This window comes from Pseudophryne corroboree, chromosome 10, assembly GCF_028390025.1.
Source record: "Pseudophryne corroboree isolate aPseCor3 chromosome 10, aPseCor3.hap2, whole genome shotgun sequence".
Lineage (NCBI taxonomy): Eukaryota > Metazoa > Chordata > Amphibia > Anura > Myobatrachidae > Pseudophryne > Pseudophryne corroboree.
Genome location: NC_086453.1, coordinates 51,246,247 through 51,270,101, shown reverse-complemented (window position 1 = coordinate 51,270,101; position 23,855 = coordinate 51,246,247). Strand labels below are relative to the sequence as shown.

Sequence of the window (23,855 nt, the reverse complement as noted above, 5' to 3'; positions counted from 1 at the left end):
CATATTATCGCACCCACAATACCAACAGCTGCATTCACCCCTGAATCAGGCCCCCTGTATACAGCCTAGTAATAATAATAATAATAGCTAAATAATATACCTAGTATACTCTAATTGATGGGCTTATGCTAAGCTTCCTAATGGTATGCAGTTTGTATATTCTCCCCGTACTTGCGTGGATTTTCTCTGGGTACTCCGGTTTCCTCCCACGATCCAAAAATATACTGGTAGGTTATTTGGCTCCCAACAAAATTAACCCTATCGTGAATGTGTGCATGTACATGTGGTAGCGAATATGGGCCCTCATTCCGAGTTGATCGGTCGCAAGGCGAATTTAGCAGAGTTACACACGCTAAGCCGCCGCCTACTGGGAGTGAATCTTAGCTTCTTAAAATTGCGACCGATGTATTCGCAATATTGCGATTACTAACTACTTAGCAGTTTCTGAGTAGCTCCAGACTTACTCTGCCTGTGCGATCATTTCAGTGCTTGTCGTTCCTGGTTGACGTCACAAACACACCCAGCGTTCGCCCAGGCACTCCCACCGTTTCTCCGGCCACTCCTGCGTTTTTTCCGGAAACGGTAGCGTTTTCAGCCACACGCCCCTGAAACGCCGTGTTTCCGCCCAGTAACACCCATTTCCTGTCAATCACATTACGATCGCCGGAGCGAAGAAAAAGCCGTGAGTAAAAATACTTTCTTCATAGTAAAGTTACTTGGCGCAGTCGCAGTGCGAACTTTGCGCATGCGTACTAAGCGGATTTTCACTGCGATGCGATGAAAAAGAACGAGCGAACAACTCGGAATGAGGGCCATAGATTGTAAGCTCCACTGGGGCAGGGACTGATGTGAATGGCCAAATATTCTCTGTAAAGCGCTGCGGAATATGTGTGCGCTAAATAAATAACTGGTAATAATAAATAAAGAATGACTCACAACAACATTACTCCTGTACACTAGTATGTAGACCCCCAGACCACATTGCTGTGCTTATTGTAAATGGGCAATAGCAGTAGCATAGAAGAGGGCATCCCAGGTTAAGGTGTGTGCCCATCACGTAATCCTAGGACACCCACTTCGGCCAGACACACCCCTCTGCTGCAGAGCAGCCCCACCAATCCTACTTGCAATACGACCAGGGGTGTGTCCATCCACTTTACTATTAAACTCAGGAATAAGTCAGAAGTGTGATCTTCATACTAAATCATCCTCTATTCTACAATATTCCCCCACCTCACACATGCGCGCACAGACACACTATTTCCATATGGAGCTCATATACATTGTAGATTTCTTCCTGACTTGTCAATTATTTCTCATTTACCACTTTGCTGCTAAAAAAAAATCGTTTTATTAGGAGTAATTAGATGACAGTACTGCCCATACGATACCTCCCAACTGTACCAATTTAAGCTAGACAGCCCTGATTTGGGGGACCGTCCAACCAGGGCCATACCAGGGGGTAAATTTACTAAGATGTGAGTTATGTTTGAGATGGGATGTTGCCCATAGCAACCAATCAGGTTCTAGGTATTATCTTCTAGAAGGTGCTAGATAAATGAAAAGTAGAATCTGATTGGTTGCTATGGGCAACATCCCATCTTAAATAGAACTCCCATCTTAGTAAATTTACCTCCAAGTCTCTTTAGTGCCCTGGCCATGCCGGGCAGTGCCTTATGCATCTCGTTCTGGTGTGTAGGACAATTATGGGGTGTTTGGGTATTTTATAGGGAAGGAAAGGAACGGTGGGAAATAGCATCTGGTGTGAAATTGAATAGCCTGCGAGTTGCAGGCTGTGCTGGACTTTGTGCAAGACTGCCCGTATTTAATTTAAAGTGACAATCATTTACACGGCAAAACCAGGCCATTAAATGTCACCCCTCATCTTAATAAGGCCATGCCCATTATGACACAAGCACACCCCAACTGCAAGGTTGCCATATCCCCATGCTGATCCAAAAAGTTGAGAGGTATTTAAACCCAGGACAAAGAGTGAGTGCTGCAAGAAGAGCTATCACCAAGTGAGACCTTACTGCTGTGCAAGACTCTTGTAGAGACACAATGGGCCTACACAATCAGGGGCTCATTCAGAGTTGGGAGAAAAAAAAACTCCAAGTACTGTAACTTTGCATTTGGAACAAGCCATGTTGCAATTGTAAGGGGTACAAATACATGTATTATTTTTGCATGCAGGGTAAATACTGACTGCTTTTGCATGTAGCCCAAATATGCTGGGCAGCTTTTTTTTTTACACTGCAATTTTAGAATTGTGCTAGGACATGCCCCTGTCATATCACATGTTACATCTCCCCCATCTGCGGTGCAGCATGGTTTCACCAAGGTAGACTCATAACTCTAACCAGAACCTCAGCGATTGCAAATCAAGGAACCAAGAGAGAAAAGGGGACTTGGCCCTTTAATTTTAAAGTGGAGCTTGTGTCAATGATGCATTGGCTTGGATGATCGATAACACAAGTAAGGAAGGTGAGAGATTATAATTAGTCAGGAAAAACAAAATGTTCTGTTCTCAGAAACTGCACGTATCTCAAGGCCAAACAATGTGTGATGCAGGGTATGACGAACACAACCGCACTTCAGAACTGTTTTATATAACTCCCCAGAAAATGGCACAACGATACCTTAACCCTGTAACGTCAGGCAATAACCAGATGCAGACTGTGGGAAGGGCCATCTTAATGAACAAGCACACTGGGCAGCTGCCTGGGGCTGCACAATTTTAGAAGTCTTCGAGCACGGGTGGTTGGTGGTCAAACAATCAGAGTGGCCAGCTAGCATTCTCTACCTGCCTCCCAGCCTGCAGCCAGACAGTGAGTGACTGGCAGCATGCTGATTGGTGGATGACTGGTGCTATCCACCTATCACAGTCCTGACAGCCATTCACTGTACAAAAGCATGTAGAGGGAGGGCAAGGACTGCTTAGGGCATGTTATGAATTTTTGTAATTAGTTCCCACTTATCATGAATGGGTGTTTAGGAGAGGCCGCGGAAGCTAGATTTACTACCTTCTGGTAATGCGAGATTCCACTCAGTTGCTGTGAGGATCTGAGCGTCTGCAAATGGGAAACAACTCCGCCCACTGGTTTTACTCCAACCCCTGCAACTGTCGTCATTTTATATCAGCACGTGCATCATCCCATTCTAGGTGTATTTGATCCATCAGAACCCCCCCCCCCCCCTCCCTTCCACACACGCACGACTCAGAATCGCATGGAGCTTAAGATACACACCCACGCACTCCCATGCCACAAGTCAGAGCAGTTCTGTGTGATCACATTGTTGTCGCTCCATAGGCACCCTGAAACTACCAATTTATCCATCTCAGAATAGTACAGATATACGCAAAGATGCATCACATCAGCGCATGGAGTCTGTGTTCTAAGCCTTGGAGAAAGCTAAAGTGAAGAGAGATAAACCACTAACCAAACCAGCTCCTATCTCCCATTTTTCAAACACAGCCTGTAACATGGCAGTTGGGAGCTGACTAGCTGGTACTTTATCTCTCCCCACTTTATCTCTTTCCAAGGTTTAGTACATAGACCCCGTTGAGAGAAAAGTCAACTTTACAAAAGTACTTATTATTAGACTTAATCTGAATATTGATTTCCCTTTCACATCCAACATAGGGGTACATTTACTAAGCAGTGATAAGAATGGAGAAGTGAGCCAGTGGAGACATTTTCCCATCAACCAATCGGCAGCTCTGTATCATTTTATAGTAACCAATCGGCAGCTCTGTATCATTTTATAGTAACCAATCGGCAGCTCTGTATCATTTTATAGTATGCAAATTATAGATGTTACTTCAGTGCTGATTGGTTGCCATGGACAACTTCTCCACTGGCTCACTTCTCCACTCTTATCATTGCTTAGTAAATGTACCCCATAATCTCTGAACTAGCATTCTGCTCATATTCAATGACGCACATTATATTCTTCCCCAAATTTCTTTCTACCATTGAGTTTTTCAAGGTTTATCCGCTTTCATTATTGTAAAAGTACTTGGAACAGTTACTCCCTTCTATTGCTGGTCTAGCACCATAAGCTTTGGAGACTAGTATGCCAAATGGTTCTCCCTAGGTGACATTTCTGTAATACAAATAATGATATGGATGACTAAACCCCATATATTATTACCCCAGAACATTTCTTCATTGCTGAATGAGAATAAAAGTGTGCATTGCTATGAAACCTGGCATCGAACCCCCCCCCCCCCCCCCCCCCCCCGCTTTGCTTCTGTGCACGTTGAGTCTCTGGAAGTATAACAAAACTCTACATATTTTCTATTTTAGCCAGTTTATGTTCAACTCTGCCCACCTTACATTACTATGAATCTCTTGTCTACTGTATATTACTCTGCAAATCCTCAGTGCCTGACCCATAACTAGGGCTGTTGAGAGAGTCATTGGACTCGGGTACCGGGGTGGATGGCCAACTCTGGGAAGCGTGGCCATGTCCTCTCGCAGCACAGTGCGCTCCATAGGGCGACATTTGTCCCCCTCAGCAGCTGGCCCAAGCTCCCGTCTGGTCCGGTCCCCATCGGGCTCTTCCAACAGGCCCATGACCAGGTAATCAGTGCAACTGAGATGTGGCACCTTTGCTTTCTGATGGTTAAATGGACACAAAGTTTGTTTCATGCACAAAACTGTTGTATAAAATTACCTTTTCATTCTATGTGTATAAGGCAGAGGTTCTCAAACTCGGTCCTCGGGGGCACACACAGTGCATGTTTTGCAGGTCTTTTTACAGAATCGCAAGTGAAATAATTAGCTCCACCTGTGGACCTTTTAAAATGTGTCAGTGAGTAATTAATACACCTGTGCACCTGCTGGGTTACCTGCAAAACATGCACTGTGTGTGCCCCCGAGGACCGAGTTTGAGAACCTCTGGTATAAGGTGTATATGAAACATAAATGCATTCTGTGTTAGACTTGGGTCCCATCCCCAAGATATCTCATTAGGGTATGCAATTATTCCAACATACGGATAAATACAAAATATAAAATACTTCTGGTCCCAAGCATTTTGGATAAGGGAGACTCAATCTGTACTGTAATGGGCGCCTTGTGATGATAAAACGTCACAAATAGTATCACTTAATTCATATTTATGGCAATTATATATTATAAGGAAAGATACTGTATGAAATAATGCACCAGGCAATCTCCTGCTATTATGTGGTTACTATTGGACCCCTCACTGTTAGTATCCTTATATATTACATTATTAATAATCTCCTATATAATAGCCCTATTCTGTGACCTTGTGATTCATTTGCTAACGCTGGGCGGAGTCACAACAGTGGGCGGAGTTATTCAAATGAGTCACAGAGATCTGGCCAAATCTACAGGAGACTAGGAGCAGAAGCAGATAGCATGGACATTGGGCATGTCACAGACAGGGCTGCATACCTCCCAGCTTTCTGCAGGAGCTTTCTCCAGCCAGAAGGAGGGAAACACTCGGCGAAAAAGGGGCGTGGCTTCACGGGAGGGTCCCCGTTTTCGTCAGTGAGGGGGCATGCCCAGCGCTCTGTGAGCTGCTGGCATGCCCCCAGGGGCTGATTATGAGTCCGGGGGGCCCAGGGCACTTGAGACAGGGGAGCCCTATCTCATTGCTGTGCCTGCTGGGGGTTGGGGGCGTGGCCTAATCGCGGCCCGCGTGACCACGCCCCCTTATGCAAATTTCGATTTTTGTTTTTATTTTTTTTATGGGATTTTGGCCCCTCAGCTAGGGCTAAATCCAGAGGAGGTGGTCGCTCCCCCCTACACACCCGCACAGGGAGAAGAAAGCAGGGAGACTGCTGCCTCCCTGCAACACCACAGACCTGCCAATATGCAGCAGCGTGTGCTGACTGTAGCACAATGCTGCCACTGTTGCTGGCAGGACGGGGGGGGGGGAGCTTCTGAGCTGGGACAGAGCTACTCCAGCCGGGGGGGGCCTCTAAAACTGTGGGGCCAACGGTACGTATCCCCCCCCCCCCCCCCCTTAATCCGGCTCTGCTGCTGGAACCCCCCCATTAATCCGTACCCCCTGATGCCCCCTCTCCCTCTGTCTCCACTATTCACCGCTGCTCTGCTAAGCAGAACAGCGAGTACAGGAGCTTTCCAACTGCCCCCCCCCCCACCGCAGGACACTGCGACCCGCGGGTGGGACAGCGGGACAGACCCCAAAAAATGGGACTGTCCCGCGAAAATCGGGACATTTGGGAGGTATGGGGGTGTGTGAGGGGTATGTCATACAGACAGACGGGCACCGGCTCACTGTGTGCTTGACCCCTCACATCGGCATACTCAGCAGGGTCTCTCTGGTGCGGAGGAGCGTCACTTTCTGACACACTCCACGCTTCTTAGCTGCAGTTTAGTGGGGCACCTGCCGCTGTGCAGGTTCCATACTGCCTCTGTTATCTCCAGCCCCGGCAACCCCACCGCTAGCTGTAGCGCTGCCGCCCGCAGTGGAGTGCGCCCAGCTCATTCACACACTTTAGCTGGCGGGTAGCGCTGCAGAAATCCGAGCTGCTTGCAGGCTCTGACCCACTCCTCCCTCCAGCCGCAGCGTCTCCTGGGAGCTAACCAGTCACTCCCAGTCTCCCCTTACCACAGTGCCCGGAAGCCGTGAGGTCCGCGCCACGTGCATGCTATGACCCCCTCCTCCCTCCAGCCGCAGCATCTCCTGGGGGCTAACCAGTAATTTCCAGTCTCACCTTACCACAGTGCCCGGCAGCTGCGCGAGGTCTGCGGTGTGTGACTGAGGAGGGGGGGGAGGGATGCGGACTGGCAGAGAAAGCAGGACTCCAGCCTGAGAGAGTCAGCCATGCCAAGTCTCCAGCAGCAGCAGATCCCAACAGGTTGGAATGGAACAGCAGCAGCCAGCAGCAGTGACTCCGGTAAGACACATCTGTCTGTCACCACTGTTTTGTCCCTAATACCAATCTCTCCCGTGCCCTGTGTTCTGTCATGTCCCTGGCCTTGCCCTGCCACCCTTATTCTGGCCCTTTCACCCTTATCCTGGCCCTGTCACCCTTATGCTGGCCCTGTTACCTCTATCCTGGCCCTGTCACCCCTGTGCTTGCCCTGTGAACCCTATACTGGCCCCGTCACCCCTGTCCTGGTCCTGCCGCCCCTACCCTGGCCCTGTCACCCCTATCCTGTCCCTATCATTTCTGTCCTGGCCCTGTCACCCCTGTCCTGGCCCCGTCACCCCTGTCCTGGCCCCGTCACCCCTGTCCTGGCCCCGTCACCCCTATCCTGGCACCGTCACCCCTGTCCTGGCCCCGTCAACCCTGTACTGACCCTGTCACCCCTGTCCTGGCCCTGTTACTGCATACCCTCCAACTACCTTTGATGGCATGTACAGTACCCGCAGCGCCTCCAGACCTCTCCCCAATGCACCACACCTCCGCACCTTCCCCTCCACCACATGCGGCACTCCACCCCTCCCCCACATGCTGTGCCTCCAGACCCCCTACACCACCCGTGGCTCCCACTCCTGCACCCCTTCACCACCCACAGCACCTCCAGGCCCCTTCCACCATTCACCCCCCTTATACGTCTCCCCCCACACCTGCCCCCCTCCACCCGCAGCATCTGCAGACACCCTCCTCCATCAGCGGTCCCCCCCTCACCCACCCCTCCCCCACCAATGGCACCCCTGCACCTGCCCCTCCACCACCTGCAGCACCTCCGGACCTCCTTTCCCATCCGCCGCAACACCCGTACCTGCCCCTACCCTACCCATGGTGCCTGCGGTCCCCTACCCAACCCCCGGCACACCCGTCCCTTCACATCCCACAGCACCTCCGGAACCCTTCACCCATCCACAACATCCCCACACCTGCCCCTCTCCCACCCGTGGCACCCCTGCCCCTCCCCCACCTGCGGTGCCTCCGGACCCCTCCCCCATCTGCATCCCCCACTCCTCTGCCCCTCCCCCACGCGCAGCACCTCCCGAACCTTCCCCATCCGGGCCCCACCCCCACTTCTGCCTCCCCTCCACCCGCAGCATCTACAGACACCATCCGCAGTCCCCCCCGCACCCGCTACATTCTGTACATCGTGCCCTGCAGGTGCTGTTCACACCGTCGCAAGGGGCTGCGCCTCCTTCACCATCGCACGCCCTTTCATTGTGCAATATTTAACCACTAACAAAGGAATGCAGGTAATACTCCATATAATACAAATATTAAACCCCAGAAAGGCATGCAAGGGTTAAGGGGGCGTAGCCCCTTGCGACGGTGTGAAGAGCGCCCGTAGGGCGCGATGAAGCACCTAGTAATAATAATAATAGTATTTATATAGTGCTTTCTCCACATGTACTCAAAACTTTTTACAGAATTCATGAACATAAAACAGCGGTTTAGCTCTCCAGAAAATACAGAAAACCATTATATAATACACAGTCGATGCAGCTATTTTGGGCCAAAATTCCAAGTATTCATCCTGCCCGTGAGAGTACCAGGCGAGGCAGCCATCTTGAGATACTACATAGGCACACTACTTGGCACACATGGGGGCGCTACAAGAGTATCAGATAGCAAGGTAACTATCCCATAAATGTAACACAAGCATTATTTTACATATGAATTAGTACATTGTAGGATCTTTATAATGGCTCAGTCATACAGACTGGTTAAACTGCCATGATGACATTTTTCACTTATCCATCAAATTAATTAGACGATAGAAGTGTATATACAGTAAGTGACAGTATTATATACGGATAGTTTAATTAGAATGATGATAAAAGTGTTTACGAGCCTTGAGCTATTATTGTACATGGAGAGATTCTATCCAGCAATGGAAATTGACATATATAAGATTACTTACTGTTGTGCCCTACAAAACATTTATAGAAAATGCTATTTTGCTGGTGTTCAACACATGTGCAGAAATCTATCTATTGTACACACGCCAGGACAAATATATCACATGATTACAAAATACATATTCTGCCAAAATAATAACAGATCAAGATTTGTTCATGGTAAGCGTCATATACTGTACTCTGTGTTTGCACACTTTATTTAATGAGGAAGTTGTCACCGGTTAGACTTTCTGTCACCTCTTTGAAGATATCGCTTATACTTGCTCAATAAAGGCTCTAATACGCTTTATTCTTGTAACATGTAACAATTTATTGTAATAATATGTACAAGTTTGACCATGAAAAAATCAATAAAAACAGTTTGAATTAAAAAAAAAAAGATTTGTTCATGACAGCTATCCACAGGAGCGCCATAAGTTGGAATCGATGTGACGGCACTTAACCACTACTACTACTACTACTACTACTACTACTACTACTACTACACCTACTACTACTACTACTACTACTACTATAAAAACACACTTATGTACACTATACTGTAGTATTGTCCATAAACCAACATCATGGCATTGCTATAGGGCCTAATTGTGTCAGTATTTCATGTGCTCAACAATCCATGTCACAAATTGTGGGTAAGATTAAGGGGGACATTTACTAAGCAGTGATAAGAGCGGAAAAGTGAGCCAGTGGAGATATTACCCCATCAACCAATCAGCAGCTCTGTATCATTTTATAGCATGCAAATTGTAGATGTTACTTCACTGCTGATTGGTTACCATGGGCACTTCTCCACTGGCTCACTTCTCTGCGCTTATCACTGCTTAGTAGATGTCCCCCTAAGTCTGTAACAGGTTACTTAAGGAAGGGGGTAGTGCTGGTGAAATGATAGACCTACCTCTAAATAACTACCATAACATTCATAGTGCTCTTGGGACATACACTATTAAAAAACTATGACACCCAACAGAGTTTGCAAGAGATAAATAGGGTTAAGTTTGGGAGGGATATATCTAGTCTACATATAATCCTTTGGATAGATAAAGTTCCACTGAATGCATCAATAGTATGTCAGTACTAGTATAACTGTTATTCTTACACCGTTGTGTCCTCTAGAACTTCCCACTTCCTTTATTTTGACCAAATTATTGGTAAAAGCTGCCCTTTCTAGATCCATACCCCGTACCAAATCATCAATGCTTAAAGGTATGTATCATATGATTATTTTCTGGCTACCTGAATTCCGAAATGAAGTTTTTATTATACAGTTTGGTTTATATTCTGACCACACCCTCATGCTATGTGTTTTGTACTTGTATTACATTTTATTAACCAGTATTACATGTGAAGTGTTTTTTACACATGTGGTTGCAATACGGTTTAATGCTTTATTGTAGCATTTCATAGCTAAGCTCCTGATGAAAAAAAAAAGAACAGCAATAATATTAACAATTATAATCACAATTATTTAATTAAGTCTTTGCAGGAAACCTCTCACCTACCTCTGGGAAATGATTGAGTGACTATGACTAATATGAAGGACCTTTCGCTAGTTAAACATAAAACTAGAAAGAGATTCATGTTTCCTGTGACCCTTTATGCTTTTCTAGGATGTCAATATCATAGTCAAAGATAAGTCATATGACACATGGGCGTTTCCTCTGTTTTCTATACAAATGGACAGAATCACATGAATATAAGGGGGTCATTCCGAGTTGATCGTAGCTGTGCTAAATTTAGCACAGCTACGATCAGGCACTCAGACATGTGGGGGGACGCCCAGCACAGGGCTAGTCCGCCCCGCATGTCAGTGTTGCCCCCCCCTCCTGCAGAAATGCAAAAGCATCGCACAGCGGTGATGCTTTAGCATTTGAGGAGTAACTCCCGGCCAGCGCAGCTTCTGTGGCGGGCCGGGAGAACCTCTATGCTGCCCGGGTCGCAGTGGCTGTGTGGTCCGGCAACACTTGCATTGGCTGGACCGCACCCCCTAAATGGCGGCTTAACGCCGCCGTTCAGCCCCCTCCCGCCCAGCGACCACCTCTGCCTGTCAGTCAGGCAGAGGCGAGCGCTAGGCAATGACGGCCTTCGGCCGTCTGTCATGCGCCGGTGCACTGCGGCGCCGACGCATACGCAGTACTGACCCGACCGCACTGCTGCGATAAACTGCAGTGTGCGATCGGGTCAGAATGACCCCCATAGGCCTTATTCAGGTTTGTTAACAAACAAGAAAAGAGAAAAGAAGACTCTTTTGTGGGCGCACTCTTGTATGTATATGTATAGACGTCTCAGAAGAAACAATGATAAAAATATATATATTTTATTGACACAATTCGATAAAATAGTAGTAGGATATCTTGTCAAAATATTGCAAGAGGGTGGGAGGAAAAAGGAGAAAGAGGGTGGGGAAACACAGAACAAATATTGACAGTGTAAATTGTTTCTTCTGAGACGTCTATACATATACATACAAGAGTGCGCCCACAAAAGAGTCTTCTTTTCTCTTTTCTTGTTGCATGTTTCATTACTGACTCAGGGTGCACCACCAAATATAAGATTAATTAGAAGACTTAGTTTTTTCCTTTTACTTATTACATTTTGGTCTAAATATTTATCCATCAGATACGTTACTACTTTCCAGTGCGGTATACCCCCAATACATGTTTGTTAACAAACAAAAAAAGCACACTAAAACCATGCTGCACTGTAGGTGGAGCAGATGTAACATGTGCAGAGAGAGTTAGATTTGGGTGTGGTGTGTTCAAGCTGTAATCTAAATTGCAGTGTATATGCACATGAATATTATGCTGTTTAGTTTTCACCTGTCACAAGAAACTGTCAAAGAAATCACTTCACATCAGTTAAATGACAGAGAAAAATTGATAACTATTTCAAGAACTTTTATATTTAATAAAAAAAAAAAATCCCTGAAAAAAATCAGAAATCATAAAACGTATTTTAATGGCTGTGAAATTAGGGAAATAGGATTTTAAATACCTACCGGTAAATCCTTTTCTCATAGTCTGTAGGGGATACTGGGAATCCATTTAGTACCATGGGGTATAGATGGGTCCACTAGGAGCCATGGGCACTTTAAGAAGTTTAACTATGTGTGCTGGCTCCTCCCTCTATGCCCCTCTCACCAGACTCAGTCTAGGAAACTGTGCCCGGTGGAGACGGACATACTTCGAGAGAAGGAAAATAGAATAGCAAAGTGGTGAGATTTCGAACCAGCACACCCATAACAAGAGGATAGCCATGCTAACTACAACTTGAAACAGGAACGGCAACAGCTGATCCAAACAACAGTTAACAAAGAACTTTGCAGGAAAAACGCAGCACCGGGCAGGTGCCCAGCAGGGGTGGATTGGGAACAAAAAGCGGCCATGGAAAAATTTGTACTAGTGGCCCCACATGGGCAGCACCAGAGGTGTAAGGTCTAGCCATGGCTGGTCTTCAGGTTGCCGACTGTCTGGATCCTGGCGCACAGTATACCGGCGCCGGAATCCCGACAGCCGGCATACCGACAGTTTTCTCCCTTGTGGGGGTCCACGACCCCCCTGGAGGGAGAATAAATAGCGTGGCGCGTGTAGCGCGCCACTGTGCCCGCAGCGCGGCGAGCACAGCCAGCCCGCAAGGGGCTAATTTGCGCTCGCCAAACTGTCAGTATGCCGGCGGTCGGGCTTCCGGCGCCGGTATCAATAATAAAAATTAATTTACTGCGCTTATTGGATGAAAAGCTGCTTTCTTAAAGAATAGTATTTGTAATAATAAATAGAAATCGCTATGTAAGCTATATGAATATATATGGGCGTATGAGTAAATATAAATGTTATTTAAAAAATGCGGTACCTGTAAAAAAGATATTTGGTTAATAGGAAATGTTTACACTCCTGTGAGTGAATATGTTATGGAGTAGCCAGCAACACTACGTTTGATTAGTCCTGGTTTGCAGGTGATTGCCCTACCTTTCCCTGTGCTTTGATGTTCCTGAGCCGCTGCGGCTCTGATGTTTCTTGCTGTACACAATTCATTATGTATATCAATAGCAATTCAATAAATTTGGAATTCACTACAACAATCAGTAAAGAACAAGTCATTTTTCTAGATCTCGAAATTTTCATTGAACATCAAAAAATAAAAACTAAGACACATTTTAAAGAGGTTAACGGTAACAACACACTACTCACTCATAGTAACCATCATAGACAATGAATCAAAAACAGTCCTGGAGGCCAATTACAAAGACTACGAAGAAACTGCACGGATGACAACACCTTTCTAGAACAAAGTGAACTTATGAAAAAGAACTTCGTAGAAAAAGGATATTCTGACTTTGAAATTCAAAAACACATCGATAGGTTGAAACAAATGGACAGAAAAGAACTGATCAAATATAAAGATAAAAAAGAAAATTCACTTGAACTGCCATTCATCACCCAATACAGCAGCAACACAACAGCAGTGGAGAAGATGATACGCAAACATTGGCACATCCTACAATTAGATGAGACACTCAAACATATAATACCAGAACAACCGAAGATCATTTACCGTCGAGCTAAATCCATCAAACAGACAATTGTAAAAAGCCATTTACATCAACAGGGAAAAAAAGATCATGATCTCACTAACAAAGGATACAGACAATGTCTAAATTGTAAAGCATGCGGAATAAGTAATAGAACAACGAAAAATATCACCAACTTCTCATCCACAGCAACTGGAAAATCATATCAATCAAGTGCTAAGCTGCGATACAGAAGGAGTTATCTACCTCCTACAATGTCCGTGCAACCTTCAATATGTCAGACAAACAAAAAGAAAAGCAAAGGTCAGATTTGCAGAACATATCAACAATATCAAAAAAGGACTGATTACACATAACGTTTCAAAACATTACTCAGAAGTCCACAATAAAAATCCTACTGGAACAAAATTCATGGTGATCAAAAAAATTCAACCTAACTGGAGAGGTGGCAACATTTCGGAAGAACTAAAAATGGCAGAAACAAAATGGATCTTTGATCTAAAAACCATGACTCCAAAGGGCCTGAATGTAGAAATTGAATTACACCCATTTCTTTGAAAATAACAACATTAAATTTATAAGGAATAAAAATATAGACAACAATTTTCCAGACAAAACTAAATTATTAATATTATCATCAAATATATCTTTATAGTAAATTAAATGCACTTTCTATTTATTATTCCGGCGCCGGTATGCTGGTCGCCGGGAGCCCGGCCGCCGGCATACCATACCACACCCCTAGCCATGGGCCATGGCAGCAGCACCCTCCCCCCAAGACTTTCCAGATAGTGGGCATGTCTAGCATCAAGGGGTAAGTTAAAAGGAAATAAAATTAAAAGTTATGAGCACATTATATGATACACCTTTAGAATTTAGGAAACTGTATAATTCTTTAGAAAGATATATTTTGTCTTGCTCATTACACCAACCGTATCCCAATCACTATTCACTCAATCTTATATGTCAGCCAAGCAGGCAGACAGAGCATATACTAGATCATCTGCAATCACAGGCTAAGTGGCAAAGTAATTTTCATATATGCAAATTATTTTGCATCTTATTCATTATGTCTATAAATAGGACCACATGTCCTCAAACAAAACAGGCCCCACAGGTGCGTCGGCCCACCGGGAATCTTCCATATGAGCCCTATGGCCATTCCGCCTCTGGTGCCCAGTATCCCATACGGACTATGAGAAAAGTATTTACTGGTAGGTATTTAAAATCCTATTTTCTCTTACGTCCTAGGGGAATCCATTTAGTACTATGGGGAAGTACCAAGGCTCCCTAACTGGGTGGGAGAGTGCTGCAGAACTGATTGATCAAACTGAAGGTCCTCAGAGGCCAAGGTATCGAACTTGCAGAACTTTGCAAACGTGTTCGAACCCAACCAAGTAGCAGCTCAGCAAAGCTGTAAAGCCGAGACACCCCCCCCCCCCCCGGGCAGCCGCCCAGGAGGAACCCACTGACCTAGTAGAGTGGGCCTGAACAGATTTTGGAATCGCCAAACCTGCCGTGGAATAAGCATGTTGGATAGTAAGCCTGATCCATCTTGCAATTGACTGCTGAGAAGCAAGACGCTCAATCTTGTTGGCATAATAGAGAACGAACAGTGAATCAGATTTCCTGGTACGAGCCGTTTTCTTCACATATATCTTCAAAGTTCGTACCACATCCAAGAACTTTGAAACAGTAGGTGTGTCGGTAACAACCGGAACTACAATTGGCTGGTTGATGTGAAACGCGGACACCATCTTAGGAAGGAATTGCTGACAAGTCCTGAGCTCAGCTCTGTCCTTATGGAAAATCAAGTAGGGACTCTTGTGAGACAACGCCCCCAGTACAGAGACGTACATTGCCGAGGCCAAGGCCAAAAGCGTGACGGTCTTCCACGTAAGATACTTTTCTTCTACCTCCAGTAACGGTTCAAACCAGTTCGATAGAAGAAACCGCAGAACCAACTGGAGATCCTAAGGTGCCGTAGGAGGCACAAAGGGAGGTTGGATATGAAGGACAGAAGGACACCCTTCAAGAACATCTGTACTTCTGGTAGAGAAGTCAATTGTTTCTGAAAGAAAATAGACAAAGCCGAAATCTGAACTTTTATGGAGCCTAGGCGTAGGCCCACATCCACACCCAACTGCAGGAACAGCAGGAAACGTCCCAGATGAAATTCCACCATAGAATATCGTCTGCTTTCACACCAGGAGACATATTTCTTCCAGATACAATGGTAATGTTTTGACATTACCCCCTTCCTGGCTTGAATCATAGTCAGGATGACCTTGTTGGGAATCCCTTTCTGGGCTAGAATCAGCCACTCAACTCCCATGCCGTCAAACGCAGCCATGGTAAGTCTTGATAAACGAACGGGCCCTGTTGCAGAAGGTCCCCTCGAAGAGGTAGAGGCCACGGATCTTCGCTTAGCATCTTTAGAAGATCCGCATACCAAGCCCTTCTTGGCCAGTCCGGAGCAATCAGGATTGCTTGAACTCTTTCCCTTTCTATTCTTTTGAGTACTCTTGGGAACAGAGGAATTGGAGGAAATAAGTATACCAGTTGGTATACTCACGGAGTTGTCATGGCGTCGACCGCCACAGCCGGTGGATCTCTCGACCAGGAATAATACCACCTCAGCTTCTTGTTTAGATGAGAGGCAATCATGTCGATTTGTGGATAACCTCACCGATGTGTCAGGTCCTGGAACACCTCCGGGTAAAGGCCCCATTCCCCCGGGTGCAGGTCGTGTCTGCTGTGGAAATCTGCTTCCCAGTTGTCTACTCCCAGAATGAAGATTGCTGACAATGCCACAGCGTGTTTTTCCACCCAGACGAGGATTCTTGACACTTCTGACATTGCCGCACTGCTTTAAGTTCCACCTTGTCGGTTTATGTATGTCACCGCCGACACATTGTCCGACTGAACCTGCATGGCCTGATTCTGAAAAAGAGGCCTGTAGAAGGCATTGTAGATTGCCCTGACCACCAGGATGTTTATGGTAAGGACTACTTCCTGACTTGACTACCTTCCCTGAAACTGCACCACTTGGGTGACTGCTCCCCAACTTCTGAGGCTTGCGTTGGTGGTTAACAGAATCCAATTCTGAATCCCGAACCTTTGATCCTTCACCAGGTGAGAAGTTTGCAACCACCATAGGAGGGAGATCCTGGCCTTTGGCGACAGACGAATCCTCTGATGCATGTGTTGATGCGATCCTGATGCGATCCGGACCATTTGTCAAATAGATCCAGCTGACCTCGCATGAAACCTTCTGTACTGAATTTCCTCGTAAGAGGCCACCATTTTTCTCAGAAGACGGATGCACTGATGTACTGAGATTCCGGTCGGTTTCAAGACAGCCCGAACCATCGACTGGATTTCCGTTGCCTTTTCCAAGGGAAGGAACACTTTCTGAGACTCTGCGTCCAGGATTATTCCCAGGAAATGGAGCTTCTGCATTAGATCTAGGTGAGATTTTGGCAGGTTCAGAATCCACCCATGATCCAGGAGCAATCTGGATGTAAGACCAATGTTCTACAACAACTGCTCCCTGGACGAGCCTTTATCAGAAGATCGTCCAGGTAAGGAATAATGTTCACTCCTTGTTTGCGGAGTCGCATCATCATTTCTGCCATCACCTTGGTGAATACCCTCGGTGCCATGGAGAGATCAAAAGGAAGGGCCTGAAACTGGTAGTGACAGTCCTGCAGCGCAAACCGTAGGTAAGCCTGATGAGGCGGCCAGACTGGAATGTGAAGGTACGCATCCTTGATATCCAGAGATACCATGAATTCTCCCTCTTCGAGACCTGAGATCACCGCTCTCAGAGACTCCATCTTGAACTTGAACACTCGTAAGTACGGGTTCAAAGACTTGAGATTTAGAATCGGTCTTACCGAACCATCTGGTTTCGGAACTACAAACAGGCTGGAATAGTATCCCCTGTTTTGTAGATGAGGTGGAACTGGAACAATGACCTGAGTCAGTAACAGTTTCTGAATAGCTTCTTGTAAAGTTAGACTTGCGTCCTGTGAAGCTGGTAAGCCTGATTTGAAGAATCTGTGAGGTAGGAGATCCTGGAACTCCAGCATGTAGCCCTGGGATATAAGGTCTAGGACCCCGGAGTCCTGGCAGGATCTCATCCAGACGTGACTTAAGAATTTTAGCCGGGCTCCCACATGCCTTTCTTCCAGGCATGTTGGTCCCCAATCATGCGGAAGACTTTGAGGCAACAGAGCTGGAGCTATGTACTTGAGAACCAACAGAGGTTGGTATGCGTGGTTTTCCTCCAGCACCTCTGGCAACGTAAGAGGAACCTCTGGCCCTGGCCCAAAACTTTGCAATCCGAAAGGATTGTAAATTGGGTCTTGAGTAGGCCTTTCTAGGCTGCGATGGTGCAGAAGGAAGATAGGTAGATTTACCTGCAGTAGCCTTGGAAATTCACTTATCCAGTTCATCGCCAAATAAGGCCTCACCTGATAAAGGCAGGCCTTCCACACCTTTTTTTTTTTAAGGCCACGTCAGTAGTCCACAGACGTAGCCATAAGCCCCTGCGTGCTGACACTGCCATAGCCGTTGTACTTGCTTTCAGCAAACCTATCTCCTTAATGGCTTCAACCATAAAGTTCGCAGAGTCTTGTATGTGTTGCAGGAGTAAAATCATTTCCTCTCGAGGTAAGGTGTCTAAACCCTCCATTAAATTACCAGACCATTTTGCAATGACTCGTGTAATCCACCCACAGGCTATAGTGGGTCTCTGAGCCACTGTAGCTGGATATAAAGATTTGAGTGTAGCCTCAATCTTATGATCAGCAGTGTCCTTTAGGGAGGCTGCACCAGGAACAGGTAAAACAATTTTACGTGAGAGCCTGGAGACTGATGTATCCACTATTGGTGGATTTTCCCATTTTTTTCCTATCCTCAGAGGGAGAGATGACAATAACCGCTTGGGAATTTGACATTTTTTTTTCTGGATTAACCCATGTTTGTTCAAACAGGGTATTTCATTCCTTCTACACAGGAAAAGTGGCTGAGGATTTTTGCTGTACATTAAAGTAAGATTCCTCACATACTCTGTCACCTTATCAGGAATATTTAGGACTTCCCTGATGGTGTCTATGATCGCCTCAATACCTTGGGACAGAATACCCTCCCCTGCGTCTATGTCCACTTCACCTTCCTCCACTTCTGAGCCAGCATTATCAGAGTCAGAATGCAGGATCTGGGCCAAAGTACGTACTTGCGGACAAATGGCACAGGACTGAGATGCTGGTCTGAGCACTGAGTCCTTTTACGTAAACTCAGCCATAGACTTTCTTAAGTATTGTGTCTCTTTCTCGTTCCAAGATATTTTAGTAGAGATGATGGAGATCATCCCCCTGATGGAGTCCAGCCATGCTGGCTCCGCGCCATTTGTCTGAGAAGGGACACTACACTGAGTACATACTAGTGAACCCCCCTGGAGAGGAGGAACACTGTGCCTTACATGTAACACATTCTTTGTCTGACATCCTTGCAGCAGAATGGCATACACACATGAAATGGTTAACAACACAATTAACCCACACAGAGTCCTTCATGAGATATAGATAAACCAGCACATGCGCCCTTATTGCTAAAGCAAGCTTAGCCAGGTCGCAGACTAAGTACCCAGATTGGGGACTTAGTATACTATATATCGCTTCCTCCCTGCTATAACCCTCTGGTACCGCTGAAGTAAACTGGAGGCTGTCCGGAGGAGCTGCGCGTCCCTTTAGTCAGCTTATGTATTGAAGCAGTGTATAAAATGGGGCCAGTGAGCTTCTGGATCTGCTCATAGTGAAGCCCCGCCCCTGCAATGCCGCGCGGTCTTCCAGCTTATTTTTATACTGGCTGAGGTGATTTTGTGCCTAAAATGGAGTCAGCCCCCTTTTAAGTCTGTAATACCAGTCTGGGTACTGGGTACACATATAGTGTACTGAGACTCAGTTTGCCCCCTCAGAAGCCGTGCGTCCGCACTGTGTACTAAGTCTCAAGACTCAGCCACCCCATGTAGAAACCGTGCGTCTCCGTACCTCATGCCACCATAATGGCCGGCGACCCGCTAGTCAGGACGCCGGCTTAGTACTCACCGCTCTTCATTCTTCTGTTAGGGGTTGCGGCGTGCTGCGGGAATGTACGCTCGCCGTGGTGGGGCTTGCGAATAGTTCCCTCAAGAGCTAATGTCCTGTCAGCGGGGAACGGGACCATCAAACCTTGGTGAGGTTGCCCCGCCCACCTAAGTCCCACGAAGCAGGCAGGCTGGTGTCATCCAGTCCTGCCTGAACATAATAAACTTTTAAAAATAAATGCAGAAAACTCTTCAGGAGCTTCCAGAGACATGACCGGCTCCTCCGGGGACATTTTCTAAACTGAGTCTGGTAGGAGGTGCATAGAGGGAGGAGCCAGCACACGTAGTTAAACTTTTTAAAGTGCCCATGGCTCCTAGTGGACCCGTCTATACCCCATGGTACTAAATGGATTCCCAGTATCCCCTAGGACGTAAGAGAAATAAAAGTGTAACTACTATACCAAAAATGGCATCTCCTACTTATAACACAGAACATTCCCAAACGTGTAAGCACAAAGGTTGACATAACCTGTATGACCAGACACTCAGATAGGAAGCCATGTTGCAAGAAAACTCAGTGGCGGAACCTGCCCAGCAGTGACGAGGGGTGCAGAGAAAACACTTGACCACCCCAGGTAGATAACATAATGTTACAATTGAAGGCTAAAAAATATTTTTATATTTTTTCATGTGCTATTTTTATCTCTTTTTATCTGGATTTAAAACCAGTACCTCTATGTCACTGCTGCTCTTTGTCTCTTTAATACATAGAAAACAAATACAGTGGTTTAATAACTAACATATCCATTTATTCTGCTGAATCGGATGGATGCACTGTATGAAATGAGATAGGCAATCTGCTGAGCAAGCAAACTGGATGATATAGTGTTCTGAGCTTCCCATATGCCACAGTGCAACATTTGTGTGATACATTGCCTTCCTGCAGGAAGAGGGACCTCTAGTGTACATCTCTGCTTAGCATTAATGTCAAATTTAGCCACAGAGGGGTTAAGCCTAAATCCCAGTTATACAAACGCAACAGAGCCTTGTTCAGGTGACGAGCGGCCATCTTGGGATTTTCTCATTCAAATTGATATTTAATAATCAAGTCTCTTTAGACAACAGCTTCTGCTCTTTCACTTAACTTACAAACCTCTATCCTGATCTAGCTGTAATTAAATGTTCACATCGATCAATGGATTTTCATATATTTTTACAATACCATTCTTCATCTTTAAACCTCCATTTTGATTCCTGTGAGGTTTACGATGCTTCACATATTTAGTCAAATTTCCTCTCATAATTGTCAGTATTCTGCATCCCGTGACAAGACATATTTTTTTATAGCTGTGCAATATACATATCAGCTTCACTGTTATCAGTGACCTGTTATCTATAGCCACCTTGTGTAATTTAAGGTCAGAACTGAAAGCTACTGTATCTTTCCATAATTTCACCCTGTATTTAACATGCTCTGCTGTTCTAGCAGCTTTTCCTATTCATGATCAAATTACAACACACCCATGGCCCCTTCATTACTATAAATCACTGCTTTACTACCTCCCTCTTCACATATGTTATTCTTCTCTTATGGTTCTGTGTATATATCAGCCTCTGATATCAAGGTTATAGCTGCCATATCCCTCTTTCATTTTATATAGGAAACACAGAATTGTACCCCTCCCCAATCCACTCTAGTGGGGGATTATCCGCACTCACTTCCATGCCATATGTCACTCCACCCAGCCCCCAAGCGCTGTCTCCTGGGAGGAAAGCATAGGGATATAACACCATGAACAGAACATGTCAAAGCCTTACATAAAACCTCCACGTACCACAATCACAGATGGGTCACTTGCTATATGCTAAACTATGTCATTGTGTGTATGCTTCCAAATATCTGTGTTCACATAGGATGTGTTATGGTTATGTGAATTGTTGTACATTTATTTTATACGTGAATGTGTGTGTGCCATGTGTGCATAGCATGTCAACCATGTACCGTGTCATGCATGTGTGTGTGATAAACTTGTAGGAGAATGAGTGTCTAGGCACTATGACCTTGATCAATGACATACAGCACGCCATGGCCTTATGCAACTCATTTAGAAATGTATAGTCTTTACAGGTAATCACTGTTCAATACAGACGTACTGTCAACTCATCTTAAAATGCTTACAACCAGCTATGCTGTATTGTCGTTACCGTTTCTTATACAATGCAGCATGAACAGGCAGCTTTTCCACAGAACATACCAAGCAAAAATGGCCTACTGAAGTAACGTCATCTAGCCCACAGATTTTCTTGTTTTACTATGCAAAGCACCTGACAATAAAAGGTTTTATCCATTCTCGACTGCCACATCTTCTCAATTTCCCTTTCACTGATCATTTTAACCCAATAAATAACAGTGTGGCCTGCAGGTAAGTTATTATGCAAAAGGTAACAGGCCTCTGGCATTCAAAGATCAGTTGTGCATTCCCAGTTATCATCTACCATTATAATATGATTGATTGATTGATTGATTGAAAAGAATAATATCTAGATATGTCCCTAGAAAAAGTGAGCCTCTTTATTGCCATTGGCATCAGAATGATAAAATGTAGGCCTTTGCGTCACCTTAAAAAATAAAACCAGCTGAATGCAATTAAACAAATGATATGATATACAGATGATACTTAAGGAGGTGAGGATAGAGGACTAATGTTGTAGAGTTTAGAAATCAGTATGATTGCATGTACATTTTCAATGCACCAAGCTCCTCTCTGACCTTCAAGTGCCCTTCTCACATTATAAATGGATAACATCCCAGTACTGTTATGTCTTTGGCATGTGGGTTCTCCTTCAGGATCCTAATTTATAGCCTGATCTTCTTAACCCATTCATATCTATAAAACCAGCTTTTTTTATTTCCTCTCTATGCTTGAGTCAAGGGATTTCATTTTCAATAGCCTTATGCAGCACCCAATTCTTTTTTATATATACACCATTGTGCCTACCTTCACTATTCTCCCACCTGCCTTATCTCTGTCCCCTCCTATCTCTCACCTTCCTTCTCTCTCTACTCCCTCCACCACCTTCTCCATCTTTTTCCTCTCTATGGCAAATTACCTCATCTCATTTCCCAAGGCTTCTCTCTCCCTCTTTCTCTCTCTCTCTCTCACTTTCCTTCCCTCCTTCTCTTGAGTGCTGACAGACAGACAGACACCGCATTGCGCTGTGCACACAATTATCTACAACCCAGTGCACAGTGTGCCGGGCATTAACCCTTCTGCTGCCAGTCAGACCACAATGACATCACTCATGAATCAATCTGAAGGCAGCCAGGACTACACATAATTACACAGATCAGAGCCCTGCAAAATTGTGTCAAGTACATTCGAAAGATACTGAAGGGGGGAATCTATTCAAAGCCACAAGGAGTTAAGGGACAAACAAGGGATGGTGAATTCATTCAGGGCGTTTGAGAACTACAGACCATTAGACAGGGTGTGGAAATATATTTTGCAGAACCTTGGACAGCAGCAACACTGACAGACAATGGAGTGTACCTGATCAGCACCTTGGACAGCAGCAACACTGACAGACAATGGAGTGTTCCTGATCAGCACCTTGGACAGCAGTAACACTGAATGACAATGGCATCGGTCTGATCGATGCCTTGAATAGCAGTAATGTTGGCTGACAAAGGGATAGACCTGCTCAGCACTATGGACAGCTCCTATACTCTTTCTACTTTTTATGTGAACAAGGTGAGTGCCGAACATTATACTGTATGGGACGCATGTAGAAGTTCAGAAGCAAGGACAGCTATTGTCAGCCTCATCAGAGATATTCAGAGCAATACAGGTCTAACACCCATGATCCCAATTAACGTATAGGCTTATATAAGTGACCCAAAGGATCTATACTCACCCCCATGTCCTTATCTCAGGTGGGGAGCAGTTGTGGCCGGAATCCAACACAGGGAAGGGGGGACAGAGACCTGAGCTCCAGAGAGGAGGGAAGGAGACAGAGAGAAAAGAAAGAGGGGAAGAGAGAGAGAGAAAGAGAGAAAGAGAGAGAGGAGAGGTAGAGGCAGCTGAGGATGAAGCGGACTCAGCTCTGTGCTCAGGGAGGCTGCTGCTCTCTCACATCCCTCCTGCTCTCTATCTCTCCCCCTCTCACACAGTTGGTCCCTCATATGCTGCAGTCACATAGGCCCCACCCTTCGGAGCCTCTCAGCCAATCACAGCCTGCATTCCATCCTCCCCACTTCTCACCCTCCTGCTCCCTCCCCTTTTATTGCAGCTGTTACTTTCTTGAAGGTGAGTGGAAGTGTGGTAGTGAGTGCACAGGGCAGGTGGACAAGTGAGTTATCTCTGTGCACAATTGACGGAATGTGTGTGTGGGCAGACT

At 45.6% G+C, this 23,855-nt stretch overlaps 1 protein-coding gene across 1 annotated transcript in view; it reads right to left on the bottom strand.

Moving 5' to 3' along the window:
* ATP1A3 (ATPase Na+/K+ transporting subunit alpha 3) overlaps positions 1–23,621 on the bottom strand; it is a 128,156-nt gene extending 104,535 nt beyond the window's left edge. Inside the window, exon 1 of the mRNA XM_063942367.1 lies at positions 23,373–23,621. Within this exon, the coding sequence (XP_063798437.1) occupies positions 23,373–23,378 (6 nt within the window). The 5' untranslated portion in view covers positions 23,379–23,621. The remainder of the gene's footprint in view (positions 1–23,372) is intronic.
* Positions 23,622–23,855: the final 234 nt, after the last annotated feature.